This window comes from Gossypium hirsutum, chromosome D07 (genome assembly GCF_007990345.1).
Source record: "Gossypium hirsutum isolate 1008001.06 chromosome D07, Gossypium_hirsutum_v2.1, whole genome shotgun sequence".
Taxonomy (NCBI): domain Eukaryota; kingdom Viridiplantae; phylum Streptophyta; class Magnoliopsida; order Malvales; family Malvaceae; genus Gossypium; species Gossypium hirsutum.
This window is the reverse complement of record NC_053443.1, coordinates 37,217,135-37,230,734: the sequence shown is the minus strand read 5'-3', so window position 1 is coordinate 37,230,734 and position 13,600 is coordinate 37,217,135. Positions and strand designations below refer to the sequence as shown.

The 13,600-nt window shown below is 30.5% G+C and overlaps 1 protein-coding gene across 2 annotated transcripts; it reads left to right on the top strand.

The window, feature by feature from the left end:
* The first annotated feature begins 3,276 nt into the window (after positions 1-3,276).
* LOC107954707 (protein disulfide-isomerase like 2-2) lies at positions 3,277-8,419 on the top strand. Of its 2 annotated transcripts, none has more exons than XM_016890345.2 (9): positions 3,277-3,553; positions 4,021-4,179; positions 4,487-4,600; positions 5,307-5,464; positions 6,859-6,958; positions 7,293-7,469; positions 7,561-7,706; positions 7,788-7,934; positions 8,036-8,419. In XM_016890345.2, the coding sequence occupies exons 1-9, from the start codon at positions 3,425-3,427 to the stop codon at positions 8,187-8,189; spliced, it is 1,284 nt and encodes a 427-aa protein (XP_016745834.1). In that variant the 5' UTR covers positions 3,277-3,424; the 3' UTR covers positions 8,190-8,419. The 2 variants fall into 2 exon arrangements, with proteins under 2 accessions (XP_016745834.1, XP_016745833.1); XM_016890344.2 differs by having other exon boundaries at positions 7,290-7,469.
* Positions 8,420-13,600: the final 5,181 nt, after the last annotated feature.

The window sequence follows — 13,600 nt, the reverse complement described above, 5'->3', positions numbered from 1 at the left end:
TCGAAAAGAAAAAAAAATAAAGAGAGAAAAAAAACTAGAAAAAGAAAATAAATATACCGAAAATGGGGTTGTTGAATTTGTTTTTTTTTATTTCTTATTTCTTGAATGTTTTTTTTGCAAAAGGGGGGGTTGTTACAGAGATGATACTTGGCTTTATAGCCAATTTTACATGCTATTTTAGTCTTCTTTTTTCTTTTTCTCTGTTTACCACTGTGCTTTGCGTGATTTTCTTCTTTTCAGGCAAATGGGGTGATGGGCGAGCGGCGCGAGTCAGAGGGCAGGTGGCTGAGGTGATTGACGGCGGCGGCAGATGCAAGTGGGTGAAAGACCCTAGTGCGACGCTAGGGTTTGGAAATTTTTCTGCTAGGTTTTTTTGGATTTAGGTTAATGGGCCAGGGTAGTTGGGCTTTCGTTAATTTGGGCTTCGGCTTGAATAATGGATTTGGGCTTGTGGCTTTGATTTAATTTGTTGAGAGTTTGGTCAAAATGGACCTGTACAATAATCATAAAATCAATTTGAGACAATCCAACATGACTTGGCATTAGCCTAAGCAACAACAACTTTTCAAGTTAGATAATCACATAGCTTAGCAAATCATCTCAAAACATCATAAGTTTTGTATACACTACTTATAAGCATTCATATTTTCAAGCATATGGCTAAGCATATTTCAAACCTCATCAACTCATACCTTTTCATACTTTCATAGCAACACTTATTGAAGCATTTGTCGAACATTCCCTTTTTATACCCGTTGAACCACTAGAATAATATCGGATACGCGAGAATCTCGCACACTATGTGCCATCATGTGGTCGAAACCACTACTATCTCATATCTCGTATCAATGCTTTCTCTCGAGCCATTAATTGGTCTGCTCACACAAGCTGTCAAGTAACCACAACACATGTCGGAAACTCAGCTACTGATAGGACGTACAAGACCAACACCCGAAACACGGTAACCCCTAATGACATGTCATTTGTATCCTATATATTCCTAAGCTTCAAACGGTACCCGAAGGTCGTCGAAACTTTGTTGGATACCTTTGTAAACTTGTAATATCAAGAATATAACATAAAAACATTTAAATCAAACATAATTAAATGCTAATGAAATGTACGAACTTACCTCAAACACGAACAGAGAAATACGATCGATTAATCCAATACTTTTTCTTTTCCCCGATCTAAATCCGTACGTTGCTTTTCCTGATCTATATAATCAAATTTAACTAATTCAAAATTTATTCTATTAAATTTAATCCAAAAACCATGTTTTTGGAAAAATTACACTTTTGCCCTTATAATTTTGAATTCATTTCAAATTAGTCTCTAGCTCATAAAAATAGAAATTCATGCAATTTAATACCAACCCACCATAGTAGAACATCACTTAGGCCCTTAAAAATGCCTACATTTCAATTATTTCATAATTTCACCAAGAATAATTTTCTATTTTTCAATCTAATCCCTAATTGACAAATTCATCAAAATTTCCTTTACACAAGTTGTTTAACTATTATCAAACATTCATTTTCATCCACCAAACACCAAAAACAACTAACATTCATTCATGGTAAAACCCTAGACTTTTAATAGTTTTTTTTTCAAATTAATCCTTGGGCTAACTAGATTAAACTACAACGACTGCAAAAATTTAGAAATCATTAAAAACCGAGCAAAAATGCACTTACATGCACTGGAAATTGGTTGAATGTTGAATGCTCAAAAATGGTGTCTTGCCCTAGCATTTTTCGGTTGGAGAAGAAGAAAGAAAGATTTATTGATTTTTATTTTAAGTTGTAATTAACCTTAAGTAATAACCTTTAAAACCATTAAAAAGATGTCCATCTTTATTCACTATTAATCTTAATGGTCTAATTACCATTTAAGGCCACTCATATTCCAATTTCATAGTAATTTGACATCTTTTACTTATAGAACTCAAAATTTGCTCCTTATGCGATTTAGTGCTTTTTTATCAAATTAAGCATACAAACAATAAATTTTCTTCATGAAATTTTTATACGATGCTACTATCATGTTGCAGACCTTAAAATAATAATAAAATAAAATTTTCTACATCGTATTTGTGGTCTCGAAACTACTATTCTGATTTCACTGAAAAATGGGCTATTATATTTTACTTAAGTTTTATTTAATAAATTACTAATTTACCCTTTAATAAAACATGCAATGTAACTAAAAATCTAGCCTTAAACTGTCCACTACAATTAGAATGGGTATTATTATCATTTAAGGCTAGAACGTCAACGTTTGATAGCTATTTAGGAGTTTTATGTAATAAATACTAACTTTTGTAATTTTTACGATTCAATCCTTTTTACTTAAGTAACTATCCAAATGTTAAAATTTCTTAACCAAATTTTAATACAATCCTAATGACCTCGTAAATATTAATTATTATTTACGGATTGACATGTTGAAATTGTGGTCCTGAAACTATTGTTTTCGATACCACTAAGAAACGGGCTATTGCAGTTCATAGTAATGTTTTTCCATCATCATCGAACGATGAGGCAGTAAATTCTACACATATTACTATTTATCGATTACATCAAAACTCAACAATGGTGGGTGTCAAGGTAATCCTCCAAATATATTTGAATAATAATTTTTTTTACAATATCTTAGTTAAAAAATTCTATAAATAGCGTATATATAAAGAAAAATAGTAATTTCATTTTTTACATTCTTTGGGACCGAACTAATTAGACATGTTCAAGGGTCGGGTTACTCACCCGAAGGCTCAATCAATTTGAGGGGATTTTGGTAAAAATATTAGGTTTTTGAAAAATGAGCTTTAGAAAAGAATTAAACTTGTTTAAAATATGGGTCAAGTTCAAGCTCGAGCATTCAAGGTTTGAGCACAGTCCAACCCATTTTCGAAGTTTGTAGTGTATTATATTATGTTATTTGTATATATTATGTAAATTGTTAAACATAAAAATTAAATATATAATAAAATATAATACAATAATGTAAAAATATTAAAAAATATAAAGTTGCTATATATAATTTTAAAAAATAAAAAATATTAAATATTAAATTGAAATATTATGAATTTTTATAAAAAAAATTAAAAAATAATGTAAACGAGATTAAAATAAGCTTAATTTTACCATTTATTCTTTAACCAAATTTCAAATTCACATTTGGAGAGGAATCGACGGTTCGGATTGACCCGGCCCGGCGATAGAAATCTACGTGCCTCTTATAAATGAAAGCGTAGAGAAATGATGTGTTTGAATCTCATTGGCCAGCAGGGAACAGGTAGCTGTGTCAGATTAAGTGGTTTCACTCTACACAGTATCGAGCGGTTTAAGGTCCGAGAAAGATTCAATCGGGGTGAGAGAGGAAGTTTAAAAATTGCCGAGAAAGTGACGGGAAAATAAGAAAAATGCCTAGATCGCGATCACCAGTGTCAATAGCTTTATCGTTTCTCTTCACATTCTTCAGCGTCTCAAACGCTTTTTACGGACCATCGTCGCCAGTGCTTCAGCTTACTCCTTCTAATTTCAAGTCCAAGGTAAATCCGTTATCCTTCGCCATTCAATTATCGTAAAGAAGTGGAAGAAAATAATCCAAAAGACGGAAGGGGATCAGAGTTTGTGTTCAGTTAAATGAAATGAAATGCATCGTGTTTCTGGATCACAAGATTGAAGAACTTAAATACAATTAGAAAGGAGTTAATACTTTAGAATTTTGTCACTTAATTAGGATTTTGTGACAAAACTACCTTTATTTTTTAAAATATTAAGAATTAGGTCATTTCTCAGGCTAAGTGAAATGATTCAATATTTTAATCCATTCAATATTCAAGTTTTCTATTTTTTCTACCTTTTTTGTTTGTTCGAGCAATGATCTTTAATTCTCGTTGCCAAATCACCTATACCTTGGATTTGGTTTTTGCTATTTCTTTAGTATTTCAAGAAGGAAAGAGTCAAGCTTGTCGAGGAGAATACCTTACTAGTAGAGATTTTTGAATTGTTTTAGGTTTTAAATTCGAATGGAGTTGTTTTGGTTGAGTTCTTTGCGCCTTGGTGTGGCCATTGTCAAGCTCTAACACCTACATGGGAGAAGGCTGCCAATGTTTTGAATGGAGTTGCTACTGTGGCTGCTCTTGATGCTGATGCTCACCAGTCCCTTGCTGAGGTTTGGGGAGTTTCAAATCTTTCAAGTTTTAACCACGCTTTGTCCTTAAATATAAGATGTAATCTACGTTTTACTTTGTTGGTCTGCAAATTTCTTTGTGATGTCTAAACTACTTTTGCATTTTCTTCCCTTGATTAGGGCTGTTCTTTTCTTTTTTCCCCTTGCTGAAAATTTTAAATGAAACCCTAGGCATATTGCAATTTGGATGGGATTCTCTGCTTCGTATAATCATCTAGTATCTGATTTGAAATTCTTTTGTCACTTCTATTTATGTGCTTATATAGTCTTTTTTCTGATTGCTACACAGGAATATGGGATTAGAGGGTTTCCGACAATAAAGGTGTTTGCACCTGGAAAGCCTCCAGTAGATTATCAGGGAGCAAGGGATGTCAAACCTATTGCAGAATTTGCCCTCCAGCAGGTCTGCTGCAGTATGTTGATTGATTGAAGAATCATGATTTTATTAGATCATATATATGTTGTGGCAGGATGATAATGTTATTCAATTAAAATCTTTTACTTTTTTAAAATAATTTGCATCTATCAAATAAGACGGGATTGGTTTTGTGGTGGTAATGATCTGCATTAGTGTGTAATTTCACTTTAAGAAAAGAACTACTGACATTTGACAAGATGCTGCTGATGGCGAATATTTAGTAATAGTTGAATTTGATGTGCCATGCAACTGCTACTATGTCTTTTTCCCTATCTATTTGCGTTGCATATGTATATGGAAAAGCATAAAATTGAACAATACCTTGTCACTTCTCAGACACATTCCCTCAGCCTACTGCTTGAATCTGATTCCAATCTACCTATGTCATATGCCTGCCTGTTTAGTAGAAATTCTCATTGGTACTAAATTCATGAGATGACGTAGGAAAAAAATGTGTTTATATATCTATGGTGGATGCCATACAGGTATAAGTTGTGCCTATATATCTAAACATGTCTCACGGTGCCATTTTGTCTGTCAATTATGCTGATCTCCGTCAATTATGGACTAAGAATATGAAGCTCATTTTTAAAAAGTTTAAAAGTGAAGTGCATGTGTATCACTTTTATACTATTAAACATTCTTTCTATGACATGAGTTGAACTATTACTAACTATTATGTATTATACAGGTAAAAGCCCTCTTGAAAGACCGTTTGGCTGGGAAAGCTTCTGGAGGATCTAGTGAGAAATATCAACCCAGTGCATCAGTAGAATTAAATTCCCGCAACTTTGATGAATTGGTGCTCAAAAGTAAAGAACTTTGGATTGTGGAGTTTTTTGCACCTTGGTAAGCATGTTAATTATTAATCTAACACTCATCAAAGCACAATTCTTCACTAGCATCTCTGACTAGGAATGCCAATGGATAGTTAAATTGGATATCCTGCACTATTCAATCTCTTTGTTTTTTTTCCAGATTTGGATAATCTAGAATTGGGTAATTTCAGATTTGGATAGGATATTACTATCATGTTGGATTCAGATAGCAGCCTTTAGATGTGTGATATCTGAACCATGAAAAGTAATTGGGTTCAGATAGGGATACATAAAAAGCAGTAAATACCTGAAACGTTGTCATCCATGATCATGGTAGATATGCATGCATGCAACTGCAAGTTTGAAATGTTGTTTATGTTTCTTGTGATGTAAACATATTTTGATCCTTTGTTTGTTGTCAAGGCTTTATATATGTTTGATTTTCTTTTAAAAAAAGAATGCTAAAAAGAAAAGAATAGTATTTATATGGTTGGGGTAAGGAGAGGGAAAGGAAAGGGAAAGGAAAGGAAGGGAAAGTAAGGGAAATGAAGAATATTTCCCTTGTTTGGATCGGTATATTTGTTTTAAGCAAGGGAAAGTAAGGGAAATTGAGTATCCCTTACTTTCCTTTAAAATACTTAGTTTTTATTTACCCCAATTTGGGGTAAAAACTAGAGTAAGGAAACGAAAAGGATTCTTTTAAGATGTAAATTTTTTTTTATCTTCATTTTCTATATAAATTATTTTATAAAAAGGTCATAATTGTAAAAAAAAAATCATAATAAATCTTTTCCTTTCCTTTCCACAGGTTAACCAAACAAAGATTATTAACATTACTTTACTTTCCTTTCCTTTAATAATTTTAACTATCCAAACAAAATAATAGGTAATCCTTTCCTCTCCTTAACCCTCCTTTCTTTTCCTTTAATATAGTTAATCCAAACATAGGGTAAAATAAAGATTGTTGAAAGAAAAGAAAATGCTTATTGACACGTAACTTGCAATTTCTGAGGTCAGCTCTTTCTCTGCATATTTTAGCATAAGCTAGTAAAGGTGCATAACAACTAGAACAGTAAACTCAAATAAACAGTACTGCAACCGTAAAGAATAAATGGTCAAAATAGCCATGTATCTTAAATTTAATTGTGTACTAGTTTTCTCGAATGTAGTCAATGAACAATTAGTAATTGACTTGAACTTACTAAAGTCAAATAGATAAAACAATTGACTTTTCCTGTACGAACTTATCTCCAAAGTTGTAAAATTGATTGCAGTACGTTTATTTTGGTTTAGAAAATAAATAACAATGCAGAGGTTGCAATATAAAACCAATAGGATTAAATCAATCACAATGCAATGGCATATATTAATTGGTTCCAATAATTTTTAAATGAAATTTTGTACCATATCAATACTTCCTTACAGGTGTGGACGCTGTAAAAAACTTGCTCCTGAGTGGAAGAAGGCTGCTAATAACTTGAAGGGGAAGGTGAAGCTTGGTCATGTTGACTGCGATTCAGAGAAGGTACTATTTAAATATAATTTTACTTGAAAGAGCTACAATTCACGACTTTGTAGTTGGAAATTTATGCAGTAAAATTTTTCCTTAATTGCTTTGAGGTTTGGAACTTGATATTGCAAGTTTATAACTAGCTGCAATCTAATAATGTTATCATACCCAGAAAATATTTTATGAATGCTTTTCTGAATTAACTGACTCTTTCTCCATTTGGACATTAAATTTAAATTTCCCATGAAACATTTTTAGACTAGAAAAAGGATTGTTTCTCTTTTCTCTATGTAAGTGCTTCTGGATTTTTATATGTTTTGATGCTGTTTTAATGGGGGGTCGCTAGCAGTCTCTCATGAGCAGGTACAAGGTGCAAGGATTTCCTACGATCTTAGCATTTGGTGCAGACAAAGACGGTCCAATTCCCTACGAGGGTGCTAGAACTGCATCTTCAATTGAATCATTTGCTCTAGAGCAGCTCGAAACAAATGTTGGACCTGCTGAAGTGACGGAGGTGATTGGCCCAGTAAGTCTTGCACCTTTGTTTCGACAATAAATTCATTTTTGTTTTTCAAGCCATGGAGTTGTTTGCCGAGAAGTACAATCTTTGCAAGTAGGATGTCATGGAGGACAAATGTGGTTCGGCTGCCATATGCTTTGTTGCTTTCTTACCTGATATTTTAGACTCCAAGGCAGAAGGCAGGAACAAGTACCTGGAGATGTTATTGTCAGTTGCAAAGAAATTTAAAAGAAACCCTTACAGGCAAGTAAATGGAAGTTAAAATCAATGCTTGTCTCCTGTTCTTTTTTCGTTATCATTATAAATCATCAAATATGTGTGCAGCTATGTTTGGGCAGCTGCTGGTAAGCAACCAGATCTTGAGAAGTGTGTAGGTATCGGTGGGTATGGGTATCCAGCTCTTGTAGCCTTGAATGTGAAGAAAGGAGCATATGCTCCGCTCAGAAGTGCATTTGAGCTTGAGCATATCATGTAAGTGTTCGATTTCCTGCATTGTCCTGAATATTATTATCCCACCTCTTGCAAATGAACAAAAATCTTGAATACGCAATACATAAAAAAATGTGTTTCAGCGAATTTGTTAAGGAAGCCGGGAGAGGAGGGAAGGGAAATTTACCTCTGAATGGCGGTCTGAACATCGTAAAGACAGAAGCATGGGATGGGAAAGATGGGAAAATCATGGAAGAGGATGAGTTCTCCCTGGAAGAACTCATGGGAGAAGATTGAACAGCAACTGCAACAGCAAGCAAGGATGAGTTTTGATTAAACTGAAAATAGAAGAATCGGGTTTAGGCAAAATTGGATTTGAGTTTTGATGTTACGGAGAACCATATCTGTAGGAGACTTTGTTTTCTTTCCCACAATGAAATTAGATTTCTTCGTCTCCATTATCTTATGTAAACCCTTCAATGCCTTAGTTTATCGGGTAACGAAAGGTTTAAAGATGGTCACTCTCACTCACTTGGTCCTTGTTACAAAAAGATCGATTGGGCTAATCCATGTGTATATATACGCATAAAAATTTGGATTGCACGTGAAAAGCACTTTACTTTTGAATTAGTAAAAAAAAAAAAAAACCCAAAATACTATGAAAGTAATTTATTTGGATAAATCAATTCGATAGAACTTGATTTCACAATTTGATGTGAACTTCGACGAATTGGGTGTTAATATTTTGGATTTTTTTTAAAGAAATTAGAGATCAGGTAAATTATAAGAATGGTCAATTAATTATACAATTAATTCTTGATTATGCAACTATTAATTTTCTTTAAAGTAAATATTTTAGTTACTCACTCTTTCATTATTTACTAAATGGAAATCTAATATGGGTTTTTGTATCTAATATGAGTTCTGTTTTATTGGCTCAATAACAAATTTAACTCACTATTGTTTACACATTTGATCAATTGATCATAAATAAAAAAATTCAACAAATTTAGCTCTTATAATTTATTATTTTAGTCCTAATTATAAAAATTATAAAAATCTTTAAAATTTTAAAAGTAAATATAAATTATAAAAATTTATTTTTTAAAAAAATTATATATGAGAATATTTTAAAGATTTTTGTACCAAAATGACTTTTATAAAATTAGAAATATCAAATGTCATGGCATACTTGAGCTAGAAATGATAAAAGACACAAGAATATTAGAGCTTGAAACTGATACCATCTCTGTAGTAAAGAGTAAGGCTATTGAAGTTGGTGTCATCAACCCAACTATTATTTGGGGTTTATAAACAAGTTACTTTTGACCTTATTTTTTTTATTTTAATTAGGCATTTAAGGTGAACAATGTAAAAAAAGAACAAAAAAGACTAAATCAAAAGAGATTGAATAAAAAATAATTTTAATTTTTAGGTTTTTCACATGTTTGGTTGATGAGAAATTGAGTATGGTTAATGAGAAAAAGTAAATTTAAAATTTAAAAAATTTAAAAAGTAAATATAAAAATATTTTAAATATTTTTAAATATATTGTATAATTTTTAGAATTAGAACTAAAATGACAAATTTTGTATACGTTGAGGGCTAAATTTGTTGAATTTTTTAAATTTACGATCAAATTGAGAGAATGTGAAACATTAGAGGGCTAAATTTGTTTAATTTTTTTAGATTTAGGATCAAATTGAGAGAATGTGTAAATATTGAAGGGATAAATTTATTATTAGGCCAATAAAAAACTCACGTTAGACTTTCGTTACTAATTTAACTGCAAGAGTGAATAAAATATTTAATTTAAAAAAATTGAGTGATTAAATTAAAAAAAACTAATAATTGAATACTTAAAATAAAATTAATTGAATAATTGAGTAACTATTACACTTTAACCTATTATAAAATAATGAAGTATAGTTAAATGAGAGCTAGGAATGTATTATAAATGATTAAAGATTTCAAAATTCACTCTTGAAATCGTTAAAAAGTGAACTTTATTAAATATTGTTTTGACACCATCTCGATAGTTATGTGTCAAGGTCTTAAAAGAAAATCATATATCTGAAACCCTAAAGCTAACACTAGTTATGGTATTTTGAATTTGGTTAAGGTTTAAGATTTGACAATCAATTAATTTCACAGTTAATTTTTCACTACATTTGATTCCTTATTTGTCAAGGTTATTAAACATTGTTTTATTAATATTTAAGAATGGAGTTTGAATGACATGACATTTGAATTACATTGGTAAAAGTTGCAATTAAAATTGTTAATTATGCCACATTTTAGTAGTTTTAAGAATGACAACCCATGAAAATTTTCAAAACTTATTATTTTTAGCACCTATTGTTAAACAAATTGAGAGGGTTTTCGTTCTCGTAGCTTTTGTCATATTGAATCTTTTTCTTTTTATACTTGTTAGCCATCAAGCATAACGCAGTATTTCTTTGTTTAGATATTGTAAGCGATCTTCTCAAGGTATTGTAGTAAGTACTCATTTGTAAGCTAGATGCTATGTTTCCAAATTACTTCTTGCATTTTTATTATTTGAACTTATCACATGAGCAACCAAATCATTATTTTCCGCATTCATCAAAATTTTCATAAATGTTTGCAATTCTTGATGTTGGGCTCAAGCTCTTGAAATTTTAGGAGTATGCATTTGAAGTGCTTATATTTCTTCACGTAATCAAACTGTAAAGAATAATAACATCGATAATAAGAAACAAATACCATCACCTAAATAAATTAAAGGTATAATGATAATTTTAGCCTTTAATGTTTACTTTTTTTTTTAACTTTTCTTATTATTATTTTTAATCACTTTGGTCTTTAACCTTCAAATTTCGATAGCTTTCTTTTCATTAAACATAAAAGTTTACCATTAAAATTTTAAGGACAAAACTTACATGAAAGTCCACGTTTATACAAAAACAAAAACAAAAATTAGAAGTTAGAAAGAAAAAAAAGTCATAAATTTCATAATTTTTTTTAAATTATACATGTTAGTAATGAAGTACATGTAGATTGTCATGTGGGCTACCATATCATTGCCATTAAATTTTGAGTAAACTACAAAAATAGTCACTTAACTATGCCTTTGATTCTTTCTTGATTACCCAACTATTAATTTTTTCAATTTAATCACTCAACTTTTTGAAACTAAATATTTGAGCCACTCTCCAGTTAGTTGTTGATAGATAAGTAATGAAAAATCGATGTAGGCTTTGTTTATTGGCCTAATAACACATTTAACCCTTCAGCGTTTACACATTCCATCAATTTTATCTTAAATCTAAAAATTCAACAAATTTTCCCTTAAATGTTTACAAAATTTGTCATTTTAATTTGAATTATAAAAAATTCAATAAATTTAGCTCTCAACATGTACATTTTTTTGTCAATTTAATTATAATTCTAAAAATTTCAGAAAAAAATTAAAAACTTCATTTTTAAAAAAAAAATATTCCTTAATGTACCTCTAAAACCCACTGAATAAGAAGATTATTTAACACTATTGGTACTGTGCTCATTTTAAACTCATGTCGCTTTCGTGAATATGATAAAAATTAACAATTATTTAAACTATTATAGAACAGTTATTTTGAATTTTTTTTCTTATTTTGAAAATATGCAAATACCTAATTTTTAGAGAAAATAATGCAATATTAAATCTTTCATGTTAAGTTAAGCTTTATTTTATAAATGTTTTGATATAAAAAATTTAATGTTTTTGAACAAAACTTGATAAATTTCGAGTGACAATTTGTTTCAAAATGTTTATAAGAGATAAACTTTTAAATCTATATTTCAAACACTTAGAAAATATTTTCAACTTGTTAAAAAAATTTTCCAAACATTTTTATAAGCGTAAAACTGCTCCTAAGGATCAAAGTATCGATACCTCCTATATGGTATCGATATCTCTGCCTGATATCGATACTAATTTGAGCTTCAAAATTTAAAAAAAATTGAGCAAAAAAATATCAATACCTTTCACAAATTATCTAGACCTTATCATTGTATCATATCGTTTTAAGGTTCGATGCGTTAAAAATTAAAGAAAAATTACCCGAGTGTCGGTACCCTCCCCAAGGTACCAATACCTCATAACAAGTATCTATACATTCCCTATTGTATCGATACTATAGGCTTAAACAGTCACTAAATTTAGGCATTAAATGCCCAAAGTATTGATACCCCTTCAAATGTTTCGATACTTTTTGTTGTAGGGGTCATTAATGCTTTGGTTTTTACCCCTCCAATGGCTCAATTCATTTTCCCAACAACCTCAACGATTGGAAATCAATAAGAGGCCATAAATACTAGCTTCTACAGTCTCTACAATTACAAGAGAGATTACAAGAGATCAAGAGCTATTAAGAAACATCAAGAAATCTATTACCAACCATTTATGCTTAAATTCTTCATCTTTTTCTTGTAAATACATGTAAGCATTCATTGAATTTTCTTAGTTTAAGTGTTTTTATTGGATGTGTGCTTCATTTGCAAGCATTCTAATCTTGTGAGAATTGTTTCTTTATTTGTTCTTTTGAGAGGGTTTGTGTCTTAAGATTTGGATACAAATTTTAAGGGAGTTGTAAGGTGAAACCTTGTCCTCAAAGGTTCATCAAATTAGTGAATTTGGGAAAATCCTTGGTGGTGGAAAGCTAAGGTAGTGGAGTAGGCAATTGGGTTTGAACCACTCTAAAATTATTGTGTTCATTATCTCATTTTCTTATCCTTGCTTCAAAAAAATTTTAAAAGGCCAATTCACCCCCTCTTGGCTATTTCAATTGATCGATTGAGCTAACATTTCATGAACTGAAAAATCTAGAAAAGTTATTTTTCCCTTGTTTTTTCTGACGTGAACATGTCATCAGTAACATCTGGACTTGGGTAGTCCAAGTATGTTTCCGAGAAAATCTAGTCCAGGAATTGAAACTATGAGCTGAACTGAACCAAGAGAGATAACTTTTTCGATCTATGTCCCATGAGGATGTGCAACTTCATCTTTCTAATAGCCATCAATCCATTTTGTGTTCATTTATTTTTTTCTTCTCTCTAATAGTCATTTTTATATATTTTTTATCCATAATGTTTTTTTTTGTTATTGTCCATTTTTGAAAATTTTAGAATTAGAACTAATATGACAATTTTTGTAAATGTTGCAAGTTAAATTTATTGATTTTTTAGAATTATAACTAAAATGATGAATTATGTAAACATTGAGGGCTAAATTTGTTGTTTTTTTTTAGATTTAGGATCAAACTAATAGAATGTGTAAACATTAGAGAGTTAAATTTGTTATCAAGCAAATAAAAAAAGCCCACGTCAGCTTTCCGTCAGTTATATAATGACAACTAACAGGAGGGTGATTGAAATATTTAATTTCGAAAAGTTTAAGTGACTAAATCGAAAAAAATTAATAGTTGGATGACCAAAATATAACCAAAGACATAGTTGGGTGACTATTCCTGTAGTTTACCCTTAGAATTTTAACAATCCAATCCAAATTTTCATTCAAAGAAAAGCAATTTGACTAAAATTTAAAGTTTGAGGGCTAAAGTGATAAAAAAAAGAATTAGGGTCAAAATAACAAAAAAGTAAACATAAAGGGCTATTTTTACTATTATGTCTATATTAAACATATTAAAAATAAATATAAAAGAATACTTACAATTGCAATAAAGTTT